Source organism: Sorex araneus, chromosome 4, assembly GCF_027595985.1.
Source record: "Sorex araneus isolate mSorAra2 chromosome 4, mSorAra2.pri, whole genome shotgun sequence".
Taxonomy (NCBI): Eukaryota; Metazoa; Chordata; class Mammalia; order Eulipotyphla; family Soricidae; genus Sorex; species Sorex araneus.
In genome coordinates, this window is record NC_073305.1 from 222,896,230 (window position 1) to 222,918,496 (window position 22,267).

At 49.0% G+C, this 22,267-nt stretch overlaps 2 protein-coding genes across 2 annotated transcripts; one reads left to right on the forward strand and one right to left on the reverse strand.

Annotated features, from left to right (window-relative positions):
• Positions 1–263: 263 nt before the first annotated feature.
• SNRNP25 (small nuclear ribonucleoprotein U11/U12 subunit 25) lies at positions 264–5,191 on the reverse strand. Its single transcript, XM_012931808.2, has 5 exons — positions 4,953–5,191; positions 1,868–1,958; positions 1,584–1,689; positions 935–1,009; positions 264–631 (listed from the first exon to the last, which is right to left on the reverse strand). Exons 1-5 carry the CDS (start codon positions 4,992–4,994, stop codon positions 574–576), a joined length of 372 nt encoding a protein of 123 aa, XP_012787262.1. The 5' UTR covers positions 4,995–5,191; the 3' UTR covers positions 264–573.
• Positions 5,192–5,320: 129 nt separating this feature from the next.
• On the forward strand, positions 5,321–10,349 carry POLR3K (RNA polymerase III subunit K). The gene is made up of 3 exons (XM_004604230.2): positions 5,321–5,534; positions 6,765–6,852; positions 9,292–10,349. Exons 1-3 carry the CDS (start codon positions 5,424–5,426, stop codon positions 9,417–9,419), a joined length of 327 nt encoding a protein of 108 aa, XP_004604287.1. The 5' UTR covers positions 5,321–5,423; the 3' UTR covers positions 9,420–10,349.
• Positions 10,350–22,267: the final 11,918 nt, after the last annotated feature.

A 22,267-nucleotide genomic window follows, 5' to 3' on the forward strand; every position in this document is an offset into this window, starting at 1 on the left:
GGCTACTGTGGATAGATCCAGGGATCTGCTGTTAACATTAATACACAGGTAGGGGGTGCCCCCAACTTCAGCCCCGGTTCCATCCCTCTGCAGGGACATAAACTTTGTGGGCTGTGCTCCTGGGTGCAGGCCTTTGCTCCCCCACAAGCGGAAACAGAAAGCAAGTCCGCTGCCCTGTGACGTGGTCCCCCTGCGAGTGGACAGTGACAGCAGCGCTCAGGTGCAGCACCTGCTGCCCTCTCTCCTGCCCTGGACACCGCGGCTGATTTTTACCACTCAGGAACTTTTATTTTGTTTATAGGGTTGGGCCCACAGCCCCACGAGATCTGTCATGTGATTAATATTTGGATCTAGCTAGAGGTCAAGGTCAGGCCAGACACATGGGAGTGAAACAAGTAACCAGCTCTCACAGTCCAGTTGCTGAAGGCCCACACAGGTAGTCCATCCAGAGGGCGCTGTAAGATGGCCGGGTCACCTCTACGCTCTCAGGAGTCAGTGACTGGTGGCTTCCTCCTGGGTGGATGGAGGTGGGGGAGCACAGCTTGGCCACCAGAGCAGAGTGCCTGCTCGAGTTCACTTCTGCCGCAGCTTCTTGATGAAGGATACCTCGTCCCGATTGCGAATCCCGTAACTGCGAGAGGAGAAGCAGGGAGTATGTCAGCAGCAGCAGGGTGTGGTGAGCTGTTCCCTAGCTCACAGCCTGGATGCTGCCCCCTTTGCTCTGCCCCTCTTGCCCTAGCTGACTTGTGTTGCTCCCCACCTCCTCTGTCTACTCAGGCACTCTGTGGTCCTCACATTCCCCAGAAACTCATTTAAAACTCCTCCCCCGGGCAGGAGAGATACCACATGGGGGAAGGCACTGGCCAACGTGGGTTTGGTCTCCATGCCTCCTGTGGTCCCTTGAGCATTACCAAAGTGACTCCTGAGCACTTACTCCCGGAGCTTCTTCCTGTCCTCTGTGAGCTTCTCCCCAGCGGACGTCAGGTGATAGGTCCTCCACACATAGGCCCTGCATGACAGGGGTTTGGATGAGTCACAGCCGAGTGAGCTGGACAGCCAAGACACCGAAACTGGGTATAGGAAGGCTCGAGAGCTCAGTCTGTTGGGCCGAGGGCAACACTTCTTCCCATCTCTCTTCCTGCATATGTAGAAGCCATGCTCTCAAGGGCTGTGCAGAGGAAGCCCCAGGGAGGACATGCAGTTGCCCAGGCAGGTGATAAGGACAAAAAATCAACAGTCATCCTTGGCAAGGAGGCTGGCCCATCATCATCTGGTCAGAATGTTGGTGGAGTGTAGGGGGCATTCCAAAGCTAGTCTCCAGGGCCAGGAAGAACACGAGTCCTTTGTACCTGACACCAGTTCAGTCCCCTGAGCACTGCTGGGTACCACTTGTAGTCCCTGGCACCAGAGGACTAATGCAATGATGGCAGCCTGATTGGCCAAGTATGGCTAGGAGTGGCCCCAGGCCCCTTGAGCACTGCGTAGGAGGGCCGAAACAAAGGAATGAAGAATCTGCAGCACACCAGATGGGATCCCGCACCAGTGCCCAGGAAAGCTGGGGAAGGAACAGCTACTCTACTTACCAGCTGATGTGCTGAATGCCCCCTTCACGCTCCTGCCTGAGCTGCACGTGCCTTTGGATGGCCTTCTTCAGGTCCAGGACCGTGGCACTCTGTACTACCACCACAGCTGCAAGCAAGGGCACACACAAGAAAGATGTAGTAGTGTGGAGCAGAACCCACGGCCAGGGCTTTGTGGTTACTGCAACATCCATGAGTTTCTTGCTGACCAGCTGACACCCACTCCCTCCTGCCCCCCCTCCCGCCCCCAAGCTCAGACTGCAAGGTCTGAGGGAGAAGGCACTTACGCATGACTTCTCCGTCCATCTTGCACACTCGGACTGTCATCGCCTGGCCATATTCTAGTGCTATTTGGGAATTGACCTCTTCCAAAGTGACCTGGAAAAGAGCAAGGGAAGAAGTGGAAGTCCTAGTTCTCTTGATTACCCCAAACCACTACAAAAAATCCCAGCTGATTAAGTGTCCAAAGACCAGTGCCACAGTTAAGAAGGACAGAAAGGGAAGACACCTGTGGTGCCTTAGGTTTCTGCTTGGACTGAATCCAGGGCCCCCAAATGCTAAGCGTGCCTTGTACAGTCAGCCCACTGAGCTAAGAAAGGGAGGAAATTCTTGCCAATGTTCGGGTTTCACTGTTGTCAGCAGTGCAGTCTCATTTCCCCGCATTCTCTCTGTCCTTCGCATCACACCTGGAGGTACTCAGGGATCACTCCTGGCTGTGATTAGGGAGCCCCAACAAGGTGCAAGATCCAAACCCAGATTGGATGCAAGGTGTCTTTACTATCATTCTGGCCCTTCTTTTCTCTCATTTCCTCTGTGGGTTTTGGGCCACACATGGCAACGCTTGGGGGCTACTACAGGTTCTGTGCTTGGGGGTCGCTCCTGGAGGTGCTCACAGAGCAATGTGGTGCTGGGAATTGACCCTGGACCTCCAGCATGCAAAGCCTGTTCTCAGTCTGCAGAGCTTTCTCCTGCCCTTATTTTACTTATTATTCAGTGCCAAGAACTGCATTCCACTCCTGGCGGTGCTCAGGGGACCATATGGGATGCTGGGAATCGAACCCCGGGTTGGCCAAGTGCAAGGCAAACACCCTACCCGCTGTGCTATCACTCCAGCCCGCATTCCACATTTTTAATGTACACACTGGAGAAGGCTCAGGAGAAAGGAGTAGAAATGGCCAAGCAAAATGAACTGATGCTGGAACCTCCAGCTAGGGGCTGGGAGAGAGGAAGAAGGTTGGGCCTGTTAGTCACGTTTGAGTCTGACCACCAAACTGGGACAGGGTCACGCAAGTGTACTGAGTGCCAAAAAATAAGTCACTGTAATAAGCACTTTATTTTTTATTTTAGGGTTTCGGGGCCACATCTGGTGGTTCTCATGGAATCGTGCAGTGCTGGGAATCAAACCTGTTCCTCCTACTTGCAAAGTATGTGCTCAACCCTTTGGACTCTCTCTGGCCTGTAATAAACATTTTAATGTATTTTTTTCAATCTCCTGTGCTAGAGATCCAACCCAGGGCATCATACATGCAATAAGTGCTCTATCTGAGCTCCAAGTAGAACTCCGTCCGCGTTCTGATGTGTGCTGTAAGAAAGTAATTGAGGAGATAGCTCACAGGGCTGGAGTGCAAAGCCGGTTTGATCAAAGCCCAGATTTGATCCTCAACATCACGTGGCTTCTCAGCACTGCTGGGGAGCACCCTCCCACTCTCAAAAATTGATTAAAGCTCCATGATGGGGTATCAGAATAGTAATAAAGCAGGTAGGTTGCTTGCCTTGCATGAAGCTGACGCAGGTTTGATTCCCCGCACCTAAAAGGGTACCTGAGCTCCACCACGAGTGATACTAGAACATAGAGCCAGAAGTAAGCCCTAAGCAAGCCCCCCCACCGGAAAAAAAAAAAACTCAAAACCCTGTGATGGGCAAAATATCAAGCATATAAAGACAAACAGTTCCCCAAGGATATGGCTAGAAGGGGTGAAGCATGTGTGCTATGTAGAGAGGCCCTAAGTTTGATCCCAGGCATTCTCCACCCGCCACTTCTTAGGCACCATATGGGGTGGCCTGGTGGCTCCCTGCCCCTGAGAAGCATGGCTGGCCCAGCACTGAACAAATGGATGCAATAATGTCCCTACCCTGAGCATGGCCCCTATTAACAGAAGTTCAGGGCCATGACAAACTACCATAGAACTTGAGACGAAGAAAAGATCCTATAATACTATCCTCATTAAAATTTTTAATTTTAATTTTTTAATCTTACTGACATCCCTTAGTTTTATAGACACTATACTAAGATGTCAACGGTCCTGGCTCAGTTTCTGATTACCCTTTACTACTTGTTTTCTTTATTTGTGCGTGTGTGGAGGGGAGGGGCATACTCAGCTCTGCTCAGGGATTACTCATAGCTCTGCACTCAGGAATCACTCCTGGCAGGACTCGGGGGACCTTATGGGGTGCCAGAAATCATACACAGGTCAGCTATTCGTAAGGCAAGAGTCCTATCTCCTGTACTATTACTCCTCCCCCTACTATTAATTTTCATCATCCTTTAGGTAACATGGTTAGCATCTAGGGTATTGATGTACAGAGTTGCTGCACCTTCCCCACCACCAAGGTGGCTGAGACCTTCCACCACTGTCCTTATGTCATTACCAGTCATCTCTTCCTCGATACCCCACCCCACTTTCTCCAGTGCTGGATAACCGGTTTTGTAATCCAAGACCAAGGGCTTGTCATCCCTGGATACACAAACTACTCCTTTGTTTTGTTTATCAATAGACCTGAGGAGTATGATCGTTCAGTATTTTGTTCTCCCTCTGACTCTAGTTCCAACCATGTTGCAGCAAACTGCAAAATTTCATTTTTCACCCCTTATCTTTGAGTAGTACTTCACTACGTATATCTACCACCACTTCTTTATTTATTCATCTGTCCTTGAACATTTGTGCTGATTTCATGTCCTGGCTACTTGGTGCTGCTTCGAACACTGCTGTGCCTTTCTCCTTCCCCATCAACGCTTTGTGTATGTGGTGGTGGGGTGGTAGGCAGACGTCAGGTGGAACTGCTGGGTGACACGTACACTCTAAACCCTCACCCGAGGGGCTGGAGCGATAGCACAGTGGGTAGGGCGTTTGTCTCGCACGCGGCCGACCCGGGTTCGATTCCCAGCATCCCATACGGAACACCCGAGCACCGCCAGTGTAATTCCTGAGTGCAAAGCCAGGAGTAACCCCTGTGCATCGCCGGGTGTGACCCCAAGAAAGAAACAAAAAATCCTCACCCGAGGCTCCAGCCTCCCGCGCTCCCGTGAAAACCATATCCAGCGACCGAGCCCCTCCGTGGAGGTCCCGCGCGGCCGCCCCCCACGCCGCGCACCTGGATGGGGAGATCGCAGAGCAGCGGGTCCTGCACCACCATGGCGAGCCCCTCCTGGAACACATCGACCGCCTCCGAGTGAGGCAGCGTCTCCTCTTCGTCCTCGTCCTCTTCCGGCGCCTCGGGGGGCACCGCGGCCTGCGTCTCCTCCAGGGCGCCGGCGAAGCTGAGCCCCCAGCTGCAGCCCCCGGCTCCGTCCGGGGAGGCCGCGGCTGCGAGGCCGAATCACAGCCCGGGCGTCGGGGCCGGGACCAATGAGCTGGAGCCGCCGTGCGCGGTGCTCGCCGGGAGTGCGGAAGCGACGTGCCTATTGGTGGGTCTGGGAGCGTGGCGACGGCCAGCACCAATGAGCTGGCGCCCCGCCGCGCTGCTCGCCGGGAGCGCGGAAGCGGCGTGCGTGCCGGTGGGCCGCGGGCTGCTGCGGGCCTAGGGGCGCTCCCGGGGGTCCGAGGCGGGCGCGGGGCCGCGGCCATGCTGCTCTTCTGCCCGAGCTGCGGGAACGGACTCATCGTGGAGGAGGGCCAGCGCTGCCACCGCTTCGCCTGCAATACCTGCCCCTACGTGCACAATATCACCCGTAAGGTGGGTCGCGCGCCGGCTGTCGTGCGGGGTCTCCTACGTCGGCTGGCCTCCCGTGGCCCTTGCAGTGCCCTTTGAGTTTCCCGTGTGCTCCGTCAGCCCTGGGACCGAAACTGTGCAGGGAGGCGTCCGTTTTGTCCTGTCCTGCCCTGCTGTAGGAGCCGAGGGTGTAGTGGGTCTTCCGCCGCGAACGGTGCACGTGGTACCACGCTTGTTTCTTCTTTGCTGGTATATTCGTTTTTAGGAACCTCGGTTCTGTGTTAATGTTTGTTGGGCGGGGGCTGGTGGGAGGCGGTTGGCCCACACGCAGCTGGTTTCCCTTGCCTCTGTCCGGGATCACTCCTGGGCCCATAGGGACTGCCGGGGACCAAACCCGGGTCGAATCCAAACCCTGGCCCCAGTGTTGCCTCTCTCCACTCCCTGGAGCGTCACCTCTGACCACGGCAGTGGGATCTAGTTTGTAGGCTCTGTGCCTGGAAAGGGGGGGGCAGGGGGCGTGGCTGTAGAAATCTGCTGAGCTCTGCCATTCAGGCTTCCGTTTTATTTTTTTCTCTCATCTTGGTTTATCACTTAGGAATGTGGTAGAAGAGTGTTGCAGCTGAACAGTTTTTTTTTTTTCTCCACAACTTTTGCTGCGTGGGCCTGACCAATAGTACAGGGGTTAAAGCACTGGCCTTGAACACGCAGGCCCAGGTTCGAGCCCGGACACCACATATAGTCCCCGAGCTGCACCAGGAATAAGCCTTGAGCATCACAGGGGTGCATGACCAATGGGTCATGCAGGGTATGGCGCCCAAACCAAAGCAACCAAACGAAGAACAGGATCTTGCTGAAATTTTCTCCAGAAGTTGAGTCTTTTGCAGGGAGGTATAAAAGATACCTTTTTTTGGCCACACCCTGGCTGTGCTCAGGCTTTTCTCCTGGCTCTGAGCACAGAAATAACTCCTGGCAGACTTGAGGACCATATCCCAGGACCAATTCCTGGGATGCCAGGAATTGAATTTGGGTAGGCTGAATGTGAGGCACACACCCTCCATGACCTACTTTCACTCGGCCCATTCGGGCGTGGGTCCTTGATAGTCCTGTGGCATTCCAGCTCCTGAGGAAGGAACTCTGTGTTCCGTGACCCGCTGGTCTGTTAAAGGAAGCAAATCTAGAGAGACCTTTGAGGGCAGGTGTAGTTTGGTGCTTAAGTTTGTGCTTTGAAGGAACTAAAGACTTGGTATTTGTCAGGTAACCAATCGGAAGTACCCAAAGCTGAAGGAAGTGGATGATGTCCTTGGGGGCGCTGCTGCTTGGGAGAATGTGGACTCAACTGCAGGTGAGTTTTTCTCACTCTGAGCCATGTATCAGTATGGGGCAGTCTCTCATATTGTCAGCCTGTGAAATACTTCTATGAAGTCAGTCTCTAGAAATAGAGCTACACACTTGGAAATGGCTCAGGAGACTGGAACCCATCATTTTGCATTTGGGGAGCCTGGTTGGATCCCAGGGATCTCCTGGTTCCCCAAACACCACAAGGGGCTATTCCTTAGCACTTGGTTAGAATTATCACATACAGAAAGAACATTAATTTCTTGGGGCTGGAGTGATAGCACAGCGGGTAGGGCATTTGCCTTGCCAACTGCAGAGTGGGAAGTAAGCCCTGAGCATCGCCGGATGTGGCCGGATTTTTTTTTTTTTTTTTGCATACTGTTTACATGAACAGTATCAGAACAAACCCTGGAGTCATACAGGCCTTTGTTAGAATCTCATGGTAACCTTTTATTGTTTCACAGACTTGATGGACTTCTAGAGCTCCCTGGTGCTAATTTGTGTTATGATTTTTTTTTTTTTTCTTTTCGGGTCACACCTGGCAGTGCTCAGGGGACCATATGGGATGCTGGGAATCGAACCCGGGTCGGCTGCGTGCAAGGCAAACGCCCCACCCACTGTGCTATCGCTCCAGCCCCTGTGTTACGATTTTTAAGAAAATTAGTAACAGTAAGCCCTGAGCACCGCCAGATGTGACCCCCAAACCAAAATTTTTTAACAATTAAAACAAATAATGAAGAGTTTAAGAAAAGGAATGTTTTCATACCCGGTGGCACTCAGGCCTTACTCTTAGCTCTGCTTTTGGGCATTACTCCTGTCAAGGTTCTGGGGAACCCTATGTGCTGTCAGGAATCAAATCTGGGTCATCTGTACAAGGCAAGCACCTTATCTTCTGTACTATCTCTTTGGCCCTGTTTTTTTCTTCTGGTGTAGCTACTTTTTAGGAGGGACCTCCCCAGTGATGTTGACAGTCATCAGGGCTATGCCCAGAAGTCTTAGGAAGACATGCTATGCCAGGGATTTCCGGACCTTGGGGGCCCTCTGCATACCAGGCATTTTTGTGCTCTAGCCCTTTATGTTGTCTCCCCAATCCCTCTAATGTAGATTGTTTATGGGTCGGGGGGGGAGCACACCCAATGGTGCTCAGGACTTACTCATGGCATTATGCTCAGGGATCATTCCTGGTAAGGTTCAGGGGACCCTATGGGATACTTAAATCAAATTTAGGTTGGCCACTGTGTGCAAGGCAAAAACCCTCTCCATTGTACTATCGCTTCAGCGCCCTAATGTAGATTTTAAAACCAGAGTGTTAAACTATAGTCTGGGGGGCCGGAGAGATACTACAGTGGGTAAGGTTTTCACCTTGCACATAGCTCACCCAGGATTTGATCTCTGGTACTGCCAATGGTCCCCTGAGACTGCCAAGAGTGAGTCTTGCGCACAGAACCATGAGTAAACCCTGAACACTGCTGGGTGTGACCTCCCCACCTCCCGCCCCTCCCCCCAAAAAACTGAAGGGAAAAAAAAATAAAACCCTGCAGTCTGAGTAAAATAAATATATCTTTATTTTTCAATTGGTTTTGTCTTGGCGCCATACCTGGTGGTGTTCAGGAGTTACTCCTAGCTCTGCACTCAGGAATCATTCCTGGTGAGCTCAGGGTACCATAAGGGACGCCAGGGATTGAACCTGGGTTGGCTGCATGCAAGGCAAGCTCCCTACCTGCTCTACTATCTCTCCAGCCCTAAAATAAATCTTCGTTATAGTCTCTCCTTCCCCCGCCCCCATGTGGTGGCACTCTTTTCAGGCACTCCTAACAGATCTGTTGTGTTAAAACATTTAGGATTGTTTGGGTAGTGGAGCTGGAGAAATAGTACAGGGTTTTGTACTTGCCTTCTATGTGGTTGATCCTGATTCCATTCCTGGCACAATGTGATTCTCCTGAGCTCCTCTGGGTGTGGTAACCACCCACCCGCCCCTCCCCCCCAAAAAAAGATCAAAAAGAGTCTGAGGAGCTACTTCTCAATAGACATAGAAGGGGAGTAGATTGGTAACTCCCTGAGAAGGCATGCCTTGTTGCCTTTTAGATCCTGGGGGCATGGGTCTGTGGGACATGGGCCCCAAACTGCACAGGATGGCTGTGAGTTGTTTGTCATGTTGCTTCAAGTCAGTCCTAACCAGATTTGAGAAGCAAAGTAGGACCAAGGATGGGTGATAGCCTTGAAGGATTCAGGTGGTGTGATCTCCTCTATGAGTTCAGTGGGGAAGGTGCAGCATCCTCTGAGCAGGGGTCCAGTGGAAAAGGGTAGGCCTTGCTATCTTTCACAGAATACCTACTTCTCACAAGCATGCTGGTCACAAGCATATATATTTTTTTATATTTATATGTGCTTTTAAAAAATACAATGTGTGTCACATTTTTTTTTTTGTTGTTGTTGTTGTTGCCAGAGCCATGTCCAAAATGTGAACACCCTCGAGCCTATTTCATGCAACTTCAGACCCGATCTGCGGACGAGCCTATGACCACCTTCTACAAGTGCTGCAATGCTCAGTGTGGGCATCGCTGGAGGGACTAGGAAGGACTATGCATGGCAGTTTGCAGCTGTGTCTGGGCTCTTTGCCTGGAGGGTCCCTTTCAGTAAGGTCTGCCAGCTCCTCAGGAAGTGTAGCACATAAGCCAGTCAGCACAGAAACTCCTTGCTGTCCAGGAACATCTGTGTTCTGATAGGAGCACCTCAGCTGAGGACGCTGGTGGGTCCTGGTCTCCACTTTTATGTTTATTGGGCAAGTGACATTCTTTTATTATTAATCAACATTCTTACTGTATTTCAGCTGTTTGCAACACTAATAGAATAACTTTGTTTGGTGCATTAGTTTTCCTAAGTGTTCTGTTAATTGCAACTTAGTTTGTCAAAATTTATATGGAATTTTAAATTAATAGGAAATGTCCTGGGGCTGGAGTGATAGTATGGCAGGTAGGGTGTTTGCTTTGATCTCCTTCACCCCATAGGGTCCTCCACGCCCACCAGGAGTGATCCCTGAGTACAGATCCAGGAGTAAGTGAGTAAGCCCTAAGCACTGCTAGGTTTGTCTCAAAAGAGGGGAAAGAAAAGGAAAGAAAAGGAAAAGTTTAGAGGCAGGATGAAGTTCTCTGTCACAGCACATGTCCCCCTTCTCTTGCACCAGAAATAAAAAAGAAGGAAAAAAAGTCTCATGATGCCAATTAAGTGTTTTAAATGCCTTACCTATACTTTGGGAAAAATGAGAGTGTTCTGAGTTCTGTGAGGTTCTTTAGCATGTAAAAAAGAACACCCAGAGGGGCTGGAGTGATTGCATAGCAGGTAGGGCATTTGCCTTGCACGTGGCCGACCCGGGTTTGAATCCCAGCATCCCATATGGTCCCCTGCGCACCGCTAGGGGTGGTTCCTGAGTGCACAGCCAGGAGTAATCCCTGTGCATTGCCGGCTGTGGCCCAAAAAGCAAAAAAAAAAAAAAAAAAAAAAGAACACCCAGAGAAAAGCTTATTAGTTATAGCTATTCTGGACTGACGACACCTCAAGTCTGGGGAGGAGTTGTAAGGGCCCCCAGTTGGTTGCCACAATCCTGGGACTTATGACTGGCTTCTGAAGTCAGAGTGGCATTCGGAGACTGGGGAACCTCATGCTCTCATCGTGTGGATGGTGTGAGGACTGAGTTCAGTTCTCTAACACTGTGCTGGCTGGTGGGGAAGACCTCATAAAACTCTAATTGAAATAGTTCTCAGGACATCCATGACACAGTAACAGCCTCATTTATGAAATGATCAGATCAGACATAAGTTTAAACCTGTATTACAAATTTTCTTTTTTTCAGATTTCATATCATTCCCAGAAATGACTAAACGTGAGGTTTCATATGATTGTTTTCTTATTGATAAGACATTGTAACCAGGTCCTGAGCCTGTTATCTGTAATCTGTTCTATTTAAATGCACTTTGTTCTGGGCTTACAAATGTAAGATGATCATAGGGGTGTTCTCTCATATCCACTGTTCTGCTGTTAGTTTCACTTCCTCAGGTGCCAGTTGCTTCATGTCGGAGCAGCTCTGTGATCAGGCTCCTGATCAGAGCTAGAACACAGCTGGATGTGCCCCCCCTCCCCCCAAAAAAAAAGCCATCTATTTCAGTTGCTTACATGAGGTTTGTTTTATTTTTTTGCCTCCCTCCTTTTTTTTTTTTCTGTAAAGGATCGGATGCTAGGAGTGATCTTTTAGCAAAGCGCCAGGATGTAAGCCCTGGGAACTGCCAGGTATAGCTCGTGTGTGTGTGTGTGTGTGTGTGTGTGTGTGTGTGTGTGTGTGTGTGTGAATTAAAACTAGGTAACAGGGCTGGAGAGAGAGCCGAAAGGGCCAAGCATACCCACTTTCCATTCCTGTACTGCATCATCCACTGAACACCTCTCAGTGTGTCCCACAAATCAGCCAACCAACCAGAAATTCCCAAAGCCATGAGCTTTAAATATTGTGTGTTTGTAGGCATCTGGAGTGATAGTTTAGCAGGTAGGACATTTGCTTTGCATGCAGCTAACCAGGGTTTGATCCCTGGCATCCCATATGGTCCTCAAGCCCCTCCAGGAGTAACCCCTGAGTGCAGAGTCAAGAGTAAGCTCTGAGTACCGCTGGGTGTGGCTATCCCACCGCCACTGCCAAATATATTCTAGTTGTTGCAGGATATGCATTAAGACTAATTCTTCAAAAGAGAAAATTGATAAGTGTCAGTAAGATATGAACTCATCAACTGTCAAAAAAAAAAAACAACCCTTCAAGACATTCACTTTTTTTTGGGGGGGGGAGTGTTGGTGTTTGATATTCGGCATGAAACCCAGGACCTCAAACATACGAAGCCTGCATGAAGCCTACCACTGAGCCACATCCCTAGGCTCTATTCACCTCATTCGTATGGACTGTTAGTATTGATTCCATTATCTTTAATGTCCAGAACAACTCCCTGAAAGATCTGTAGTCTTAGGTTTGTTTTCTCTGGACATACTTCTCTGGGTGCCACCACTGAATGTAAGTCACCATCCGTCACACACTGAGCAATCTTGGCAGCTCTAGTCTGTGGTTCTGTCACATCTCCCACTACTCCGTCATTGCTCACCTGCCACCACTGTCTTGGGGTAAAAGCAGTGAATATGGAAGCCAGTACAACAGGGACACCAACATTTGAATCTCAATTTCTCTAACAATTAAAAACTGTATATTCTTGGGCCGGAGAGATAGCACAGTGGGTAGGGCATTTGCCTTGCACACGGCCAACCCGGGTTCAATTCCCAGCATCCCATATGGTCCCCTGAGCACCCCCAGGGGTAATTCCTGAGTGCAGAGCCAGGAGTGACCCCTGTGCATTGCTGCGTGTGACCCAAAAAGCAAAAAAACAAAAAAAAACCCACTATATTCTTGCTAGATTACAGGTTCTTGGGGGTGGAGTGTTGGGCCACATCTTGCGGCACTTGGACTACTCCCGGCTCAGTGCTTCTAATGATGCTCGCAGGAACAATGTTGGGGATCCAATCTGGGCCTCTTGCGTCCAGAGCATGTGTTTATTTTTTAAAGGATAGGCTGGGTTTGAGTTTGCTAACCAACCCCTGGTGTATCTTGATTGTAAGAATTTATGTAGCTTAACATGTATTTAGTTCTTGCAACATTCCTGACTAACAGGTTTATTGCTGTCTTTTGCATTTTATGGGCTAAACTGTAAATAATGTGTTCAATTTATATATACATCTATATATAAAGTAAATCACCGTAAATTACAAAGTTATAAAAATACTTATGATTGAGATTTAGGTGTATATTGTTCCAACAGCAATCCCTTCACCAGTGCCCACTATCCTCCGCCAGTATCCCCAGTTTTCCTCCCACCACCACCCCTCAAATCTGCCTCTGTGGCAGGCACTTTCCCCTCCCCCATTGTCCTACTGTTCCCTTCCCTAACTTGTTCCCCTCACCCCTGCCCCAGTGGCAAGCTTCCTACTAAAGACCAGTTATTCTGCTCTTTGTTTCTATTGCCATTGAGCATTGATATTTTCCTATCACTGTATCACTGTATGTCATCCTGTTGATCCTCAATTTGCTCGAGCAGGTGCCAGTAACGTCTCCATTCATCCTAGCCCTGAGATTTTAGCATCCTCTCTTTACTCGTTCTTCTCCTAAGAGGTTTCTTTATATCCCACATATGAGAGAGGTCATTCTGTGTCTGTTTCTCTCCTTCTGACTAATTCCGCTTAACATGATACTCTTCCAGTTCATCCACATTGCAGCAAATTGCATGATTTTATCTTTTCTTTAGGATGCATAGAATTCCATTGGGTATATATACCAAAGTTTCTTTATCCAGATGGGTTGTTTCCATATTTTGGCTATTGTATATAGTGCTTCAGTGAACATAGGAGTGCCGACATCCTTTCTGCATTGTGCTTTGGGGCCCTTGGAATGTATTCCTAGTAGTGGAATTGCTGAGTCATATGGAAGCTCAATTACTATTTTTAGTTTTTTTTTTAGCTTTTTGGGTCACACCCGGCGATGCACAGTGGTTACTCCTGGCTCATGCACTCAGGAATTACTCCTGGCGGTGCTCAGGGGACTATATGGGATGCTGGGAATCGAACCCGGGTCGGCTGCGTGTAAGACAACACCATACCCGCTGTGCTATTGCTCTAGCCCCCAGTTACTATTTTTTTGAGGAATGTACGTATTGCCTTCAAAAAGGCTGGACCAGCTGTTGCTCTGACAGCAGTGAATGAAGATCCCTTTCTCCCACATTCTTGCCAAGACTGCATGATGCTGTTCTTTTTGATGAGTGCTATCTCTGTGGTGTGAGGTGATATCTCATTGTTTTGATTTGCATTTCCCTAATAACTAGCGATATAGGGCATTTTTCCATATGCTTTTATTTATTTATTTTTTTATTGAATCACCATGTGGAAATTTACAAAGCATTCAGGCTTAAGTCTCAGTTATACAGTGATTGAACACCCATACCTTCACCAGTGCCCATATTCCACCACCAAGAACTCTGGTATACCTCCCCTCCCTCCCCCCTGACCCCCCCTGCCCCGCCTGTATAGCTGATAATTCTCATTTTACTTTCTCTTTGATTACATTAAATATTTCTACAAACAACTCACTATTATTGTTTGGAGTTTCCCCCCCAAAATCAGACCTGCTGAAAAGGAAGCATTTGATAATTTGTTTTCCATTGCTGAGAATGAAGAGATATGAGGTCGCTATCGCGGCCGCGCGGTTTTGGATTTCTTTGTTTTAGTATTGTAGTAACTAAGTCCAGGGAAAATTCTGTCAGAAATTGCATCATGGCAAGCTCGTACCTCTCTTTAGTGGTCCTTATAAGATGGCGGTCGCCATGCCTTCCCTCCACCTCCCAGAAAGAAAAGGCCAAGAGAGAAAAACCTTTCCCCTCCTGGGCGGCATGGGACCGTGGCTTAGTTCACAGTCTAGAGACATTTCTGCAAGAAGCTGCTGGTATCAAAAGTAGTTTAGCTGGCCTCCAGGATCATGGTCACACGTGCGGCCACCCAGATCACATCTCAGTGGATAGCCTCCATATGCTTTTAGACCATTTGTATTTTTTTTTTAATTGAAACATCGTGAGATACAGTTACAAAGCTTTCATGTTTGAGTTTCGATCATACAGTGATCAAACACCCATCCCTTCATGAGTGCACATTATCTGCCACCTCCCTCCCGCCCCGCGCCCCATCCCAACGCTTCTGCCTGTGTGGCAGACAATTTTCATAATTCTCTCTACTTTGATTACATTCAGTATTTTGACACCAGCCCCACCATTATTATTTGGAATTTTCCTGCCACCACTCAAAGCTGCCGAAAAGGCCATGCTAGACAATTTATTTTGTATTGCTTGTTAAGAATAGCATAAGATGTCGCATAGCCACTCTTGTAGTTGCATGCTCCTGGAATTCTAAAATTTTAGATAATTAGGGCCTGGAGAGATCTCTGCAGTGAGCTGCTCAGTCCGAGATTTTTTTGTGTCTCTGGATCACGGCTGTTAAGGAGTAGCCAGAAGCAGTTCGTGGGCACCATCTCAAGGTCCCATGGGGCGGAAGGATGAGAAGGGCCGGCCCATCCCCCATCCTGTGAGGGCTGGCCTTTGCTGTTATTGCTTCGTTATACCGGGGCTTCTCATTGGGTTCTGGAAGATGGTGGCCACCAGGATTCCTAGGGGGCAGGCGGAGGGACAGTGCCTGCTCCTGTCTGGAGTAGCCCAGTGAAATCAACCTATTGCAAAGTCCGGAGACATCTCTGCAGTGAGCTACTTGGTTCTGAGGTTCTTTTGTGTGTCTGCCATTTGTACTTCTTCTTTGGAAAAGTTCCTGAACATCTCTTCTCCCCATTTTTTGATAAGGTTAGATGTTTTTATCTTGTAGAGTTCTATTGGTGCCTAATTTTTTTTTTTTTTTTTTTTTTTTTGCTTTTTGGGTCACACCCAGTGATGCTCAGGGGTTACTCCTGGCTTTGCACTCAGGAATTACTCCTGGCGGTGCTTGGGGGACCATATGGGATGCCAGGGATCGAACCCGACTCGGCCGCGTGCAAGGCTAACGCCCTACCCGCTGTGCTATCACTCCGGCCCCGGTGCCTTATATTTCTTGGATATTCACCCTTTGTTGGAGGAGTGGTAAATGTTTTATTTCAGTAAAATGTTGAAACTTGGAAATCTTAACAGTAAGAAAAAGAAGTGGAACACAAAAGATCCCACATGATTTAAATAGCCACAAAATGTAGATGTGTAGAGACAGCAAATAGGTTTTTGTTGCAGTGGGTCAGAAGGGGGCTAGAATGGGGAATTACCATTTTGGGATAGGGGATATCCTTTTGGAATGTGGAAATGTTTTTGAACTAGAGAGAGCCCACCATTGTACAGTATTTGTCACTGAGTGTTACCTTTTAAACAGTTTGTTTTATGTAGTGTGAATTTTACCTCATTGAAATACAGCCATCCCACAGCCTCCCTCACTGCTCCCTCAAGGCCCTGCTGAGTCCAGCTGCTGTTTATTGCCTAGGGAGCCACTTTTTAAAACCTTTTTTTTTCCTGGAGCTAGAACAATAGTACAGTGGGTAGGGCATTTGCCTTCCACCCAGCTGACCCAGGTTCAATCCCCAGCACCACATATGGTCCCTCAAACCTGCCAGGAGTGATCCCTGAGCAAGTCAGGAGTAAGTCCTGAGCTCCACCATGTGTAGCCTAGCCCTCCACCCCCTGGAAAAAAATTTTGAGGGATATTTGAGAGATAGTACAGCATGTAGTGCACTTGCTTGTACACTGCTGACCCAGGTCGACCCTCAGCACCTCATAGGTTCCCCAAGCCCCTCTAAGAGTGATCCCCGAGTGTAGAGCCAGGAGTAAGTCCTAAAGACTGCAGGGGGTGGCCCAAACAATAACAAAAATCCTTTCTCTTTTTTAGCAAAATTTGAACCTAGGGACTCAGAGGCCACAAGGCAAGCATGCTGCTGCTGAGTACCCCTCCCCTCCCCCCGGCCCAGGAGCCAAATTTTGGACAGCAGCAATTTCCTAGTTCCAGTATGGGCCAGCTTTTGAGTCCTTCCTTGGTGCCTGGGTCTTAACACTTGCCCCAACTAGCTCACAAGGTCTTTGTACCCTGCTCTGCCAAGCATGAGGGTCAGGAGTACTCAGGGCGTGTACAGCTCAGGAGCTGGCAGGCGGGACTCACCTACAGCCACAACCACTAAGAATCTCCCACTCAGGCTCCAGCCTGGTCAGGTCTCCAAGCTGCCACCTGGAGATTGTGGACAGGTCAGATGAGCAACGTTCCTGCTCAGTAGGCGAGCTGTCTCGGCTGGCAGTCACATCTATGCAGGTGGCCTAGGTCCCTCAACCACAGGAACCACACAGGGCCACTATAAATATTTACCTGAGGCTCCCCAGGAAGTGGATTCATGCCAGTATTTTTAACTTGGCTAGAATTGAGGGGTATTTGCACCTCACTTCCGTCCACACCCGTACTCTTTGGACACTAAAGATACATTCTGGGGCTGCCTCACCTCATTGACCAGCATCCGGCTCTGCTGAGGCTCCCCATAAAACCTTATGGGGACCTCCACATGCACACAGAGGGGAAGATGACCGACCATCTGTCAGAGTCAGTCTTTGCCTTTTTTTTTTTTTTAACTTTTTATTAAATCACCATGTGGAAAGTTACAAAGTTCTCAGGTTTAAATGTCAGTTATACAATATTCAAACACCCATCCCTTCACCAGTGCCCATATTCCACCACCAGAAACCCCAGTATACCCCCCGCCCCCACCCCCTACCCCCTACTATATAACTAATGAATTTCGACTTCATTTTTTCTTTACCTTGATTACATTCCATAATTCAACACAAAACTCACTATAGTTGTTGGAGTTTCCAACCAAGAGAGACAGACCTACTACATTTGATAATTAGTTTTTCATTGCTGGAAATGAAGAGATATGTAGCCCCACTGCTACAAGTACATAACTCTCTCTCTCTCTCTCCCTTTTTTTTTTTTCCTTTTTCCTTTTCCCTTTTTTTTTTTTTCTTTTTCCCCCTCATTCCCCTTCCCTCGCCTCATAGTATGGTGTACGCCACGCCGCGTCGGCCAGCGTGGGGCTTTTGCTTAGTTCACAGTCCAGAGAGGTGGCTGCTACATTAAAAACCTTCAAAATTTCAACAAAAACTTACTGTTATTATTTGGAGTTTCCCCCCCAAGTCAGACCTGTTCAAAAGGAACCGTTGCACATTGCTGACAATTATAAATGTTAAGTCGCGTGGACGCGGCGTCCGCGCGGTTTTGGATTTCTGTATAAAGTCCAGGGAAAATTCTGCCAGAAATTACATAGCCCAGCTCACAGTCCCAGTGCATTGCTGTAAGAAGTCTCTGAATCCAAAGTCTTTAGGTGCAGAGGGTCCAATTCGAGCTCAGCGGCTCCGGATTTATCTGGGCCGAGGGCGTGCCGGTTACGCCCCCTTCCCATGAGTTCCTGGGAGCCCCAAAAGTAAAAACTGAATACCTCTGGGTTTGGAGTCACAGAAGATGGCGCCTGCCACGTGGGTGCCGCCAGGCCGCTGCTTTCCGTGCAGGAAGACAGGGTGGGGAGGAAAAAAATCCACCCCCAGCAGCACAGAGTTGTAGCCCAGTTCGCAGTCCCAGTGCATTGCTATCGGATGCTGCGCTGGATGCCCGAATGTGTTACATCTGTGGAATCAAAGTCTTTAGGTCAGAGGGTCCTATTCGAGCTCAGCGGCTCCGGATTTATCTGGACAGAGGGTGTGCCGGTTACGCCCCCTTCCCATGAGTTCCTGGGAGCCCCAAAAGTAAAAACTGAATACCTCTGGGTTTGGAGTCACAGAAGATGGCGCCTGCCACGTGGGTGTCACCAGGCCGCTGTTTTCCGTGCAGGAAGACAGGGTGGGGAGGAAAAAAATCCACCCCCGGCAGCACAGAGTTACAGCTCAGTTCGCAGTCCCAGTGCATTGCTATCGGATGCTGCGCTGGATGCCCGAATGTGTTACATCTCTGGAATCAAAGTCTTTTGGCGCAGAGGGTCCCAGTCTTTGCCTTTTGAAGCCTGGGACTTGATGGGGGAAATGGGAGGAAGGGGACACAGAATATTTCCTCCCTGTCTAACTCTTTGGTTCTTTGGCTGTCCTAATAAGTAGATGTTAGCAAGGATTGAGGAGACAGCTCAGTGGATGGAGCCCTGGATTTTCTGCCCTACACCACATTCCCCATTACACTAAAAGATTAGCAAGCAAAAATATGGTTGATTATATGTAGGCTGATACCCTGTACATAGAATATGGAACTGGCTGATTCAAGGAGTCATACAGTGTTTAGAAAGAGGGAATAAGTTTTTCAGTGAAGGAATGAAGAAGGAGCTAGAGCAATAATACAGCGGGTAAAACACTTGCCTTGCATGTGGTCAATGCAAGATCGATTCCTAGCATCCCACATGGTTCTTTGTGTCTACCATGAGTGATTCCTGAGAGCAGAGCCAGGAATAACCCCCTGAGCCCTGCTGGGTGTGACCCCAAAACAAAAAGAATGAGGATGGCTCAAAGGGGCTGGAGCATGTGCTCTGCACGCACGAGCACCCAGTGATCCCTGCATAGCCTGATTCCCCCCACCCGGGCCCATGCACTACAGTGTTGGGTGTGGCCCCAAAACAACAAGGGTGACTGTGATTTGAACAGGAATTTTGGTGGATTTATTTATGTATGAAAACAGACAGTCAAAAACCTAGTCTGTATATTAAGGTTGTGTCTTCCCCAAACTGGGAGTAGACTGACTTTCTGTTTTAGGCAGATGACACAGTTGGACAGGAACTAGAGTGAAAGGACAGTGGGCATGGTGCTTGCCCTGTACGTGGCCTACCTAGGTTTGATTCCTGGCATCCCACAGGGTCCCCTGAGGCTGCCAGGAGTGATCTCTGCGTTCTGAGCCAAGAGTTACCCCAGAGCCCTACTGTGTGGCCCAAAAACCAAAACAAAAAAAGACAATTGGGCAGTTATTCTTGCCTTGGATTTAGAACAGTCAGCATACTTTGACACACTGCAGCACAGCCTTTGTGGCTCAGTGTAGGATATCATTGGTTTGTCCTTTCTCCCTTGCCACAGAGTTTGGGCTTATCTGGAAATAATCTCTAAATAATTCTAGACTACATTGGTATGTCCTGCTCCCCTTGCCACTAGGAGCTTAGGTCACGCCCATCAAGGTACTCCCGAGTTACTCCCACTCCTTTGTCTATATGTAATCACTTCTATGCTCCCTTCCCCAACTAGTTAATTAGCCCTTCCCCTAATCAGACTCTGTTAATTTGTAAGGTCAGACCTTGCTAGGACAGTGAACTTGTATTGTAAGTTAATATTGCCTTTCTCCTCTCCTTATGTCTTTTGAATAGTTTACTTTAAAGCAATGTCCTTTTTGTATGGACAAATAAAGACAGTTGTTAATATGCTTTGATAACATGGGATTTAATTGGCTTCGAATATTTTTCACTCCCGGGCATCTGCTTTCTCAACTTAAGCCTCAGCTGCCCTTACTTCCTAGCACCCCCAAAAGCAGGGTCCCGACGAGGGACGGGATGGACCCAGGGCAAGCGGTGAGTTATGTGCTACCCTGGCATCGAGATGGGCCTGGCCAAAGTGCCTAATGCTTAACTATATATTAAGAGCTTGGTCATGGACATGTCATGTCATGATCCAAAAGTCATGATGAGACTAGGACCCTGCTAGGGATAGGAAAGACTAATCTGGCCTGAGCACTGTAGTCTGAGATCGAGATGACCCCAGGAGAGCAATTTTATAAGCTTAATGCATCTCTTGCTATGTCCATACAAAATGATTAATAGTATGAATGCTTATATGTTAGTTGGACAAGGAGAAGAGAAACACACCCATGGGATTCCGCTCTTGGGTGGGTGTCCTGCTGAAAGAGAATCTGTCCTGGAAGCAGCATCCCCTGAGGGAAAGAACTTTACCCCTGTTGATTGTGACCACACCTATGTGTAAGCCCCAACCCCTCATGCTTGGGGATTTAACTAGGCTGAAAGAGAGGGCTGGGGGCCAGTCCCAGGGCCAGTCCAGGGCCAGTCCCAGCGCGGTTCCAGTGCCAGATCTGGAGAAGCTAGATCCAGATCCAGATCCAGAAGAGAAGGAGAATGAAGTAGGAGGGGGGAGGAAGAAGTGGGAGGAGACTCAGAGGAGAATGGAGATGGGAATGGAATAAACTGCAACTGAGACCAACCAGCCTGGCTCCGTTCCTTCCTTCGCCTGCCTTGTCATCGCCATCAACCTCCCCGGGGTGGGGAAAGCGGCTGGAGACTACCGAACGCGGGTGGCGGGAGAGGCAGCGCCGCTGCCCTGTGCCCTGTGCCCGGTGCGGTGAGGTGCTTCCCTCCTCACCCCTTTCTTTTTTTGTGGTTTTTTTTTTTTTTTTTTTTTTGCTTTTTGGGTCATACCCGGCTATGCACAGGGGTTACTCCTGGCTCTGCACTCAGGAATTACCCCTGGCGGTGCTCAGGGGACCATATGGGATGCTAGGAATCAAACCCGGGTCGGCTGCGTGCAAGGCAAACGCCCTCCCCGCTGTGCTATTGCTCCAGCTCCCTCTTTTTTGTGTTTTTACACAGCTCAGCACTCGGTTACAGCCTCCCCTCTATCCTTCCACTTTCCAAACCTCACCATGAAGTCTTACTCTAGTCCCTGTCCCAGCAGCCGGGGGATGTGGAGTGGGGGCAGGACAGGGTCTTCTGCGATGGTCCCAGCAAGAGTGATGGTACCTGTGAAGCCTGAATGCCATGGCCAGCAGGGAAGGGGAGGTCTCTGCAGAGGCAGGGACAGAACAGTACTTGCTTCCGTTCTCCAGCACCCAGAAAACAAAGGTCTGCTGTAAAGGTCTGGTGTACTTTTGCTCTCTGCGGGCTAGGGATGGCAGAGGGGAGAGTCCTTCCTGTTGGGGAACAGTTTTCCCCTCAACAGTGCCCAGACATGTTGCACACTGGGTCCGGGCAGACGTGGGGCGAAGGATAACGGGCGTGTGGAGAAACACCCTCAGCAGCTGATTGTAGGACATGGGGTTTGTCCTTTTAGCCTTGCCGCAGGGAAGTTTACCTTAGAGCAATGTCCTTTCTGTATGGACACAGGAAGATAGTTAATATTATGCTTTGTAACTTGGGAGCTGATTGACTCCAATATTTGCTCCCAGGCATCTGCTTTCCTAGCACCCCAAAAGCAGGTTCCCGACGAGGTACGGAATGGACCCAGGGCAAGCTGTGAGCTACCCTGGCATCGAAATGGGCCAGGCCAAAGTGCCTAATACTCAACTATAAGTTGAGAGCATGGTAATATACAAATGCTGTCATGATCCAAAGGTAACGATGAGACTACGACCCTGCTGGGGTTAGGAAGATTAACTTGGCCTGAGGACTGTGGTCTGGAATGTATAGTGAGATATCCTCAGGAAGAACCAAACTTTATCTCTTACTGTGCTCATTCAGAATGACATTGCTAGAAATATTAGAAGTAGATTTACTGTAACTATTAAAGCAGATTACTAGCTCACACCCTGACACACCCTTGTTTGGAATCACACCCTTGAGTGGATCTCCTTAGAGAGATTTCCTTAGATGAGATTTTGTTAATCTCCTCAAGAAATGGTCTTAACCTTCTTTGTTGATTTTTTGATGTTAAACCCACCTTTGTGCTACTGTCCTATGTAATTTGCTATATAAACTAAGACTGTAGGGCAGAGAGGGGAGACAGAAGAAGACAGGAGAGACAGAAGAAGACAGGAGAGATAGAAGAAGATCCAGAGAGATCCAGAGCCGGGAGAGAAGCAGAGAGAGAGAGATCGAAATAAACTGA

Bases quoted from the DNA above. Each gene is read 5' to 3' on its own strand.
- SNRNP25 (XM_012931808.2), bottom strand. From the start codon at position 4,994: ATGGTGGTGCAGGACCCGCTGCTCTGCGATCTCCCCATCCAG. The intron at 1,959-4,952 runs GTGCGCGGCGTG...GCTCTTTTCCAG, and splicing joins TCTGCGATCTCCCCATCCAG to GTCACTTTGGAAGAGGTCAA. The intron at 1,010-1,583 runs GTAAGTAGAGTA...CCTGTCATGCAG, and splicing joins GGCATTCAGCACATCAGCTG to GGCCTATGTGTGGAGGACCT.
- POLR3K (XM_004604230.2), top strand. From the start codon at position 5,424: ATGCTGCTCTTCTGCCCGAGCTGCGGGAACGGACTCATCGTGGAGGAG. The intron at 5,535-6,764 runs GTGGGTCGCGCG...GGTATTTGTCAG, and splicing joins TGCACAATATCACCCGTAAG to GTAACCAATCGGAAGTACCC. The intron at 6,853-9,291 runs GTGAGTTTTTCT...TGTTGTTGCCAG, and splicing joins GAATGTGGACTCAACTGCAG to AGCCATGTCCAAAATGTGAA.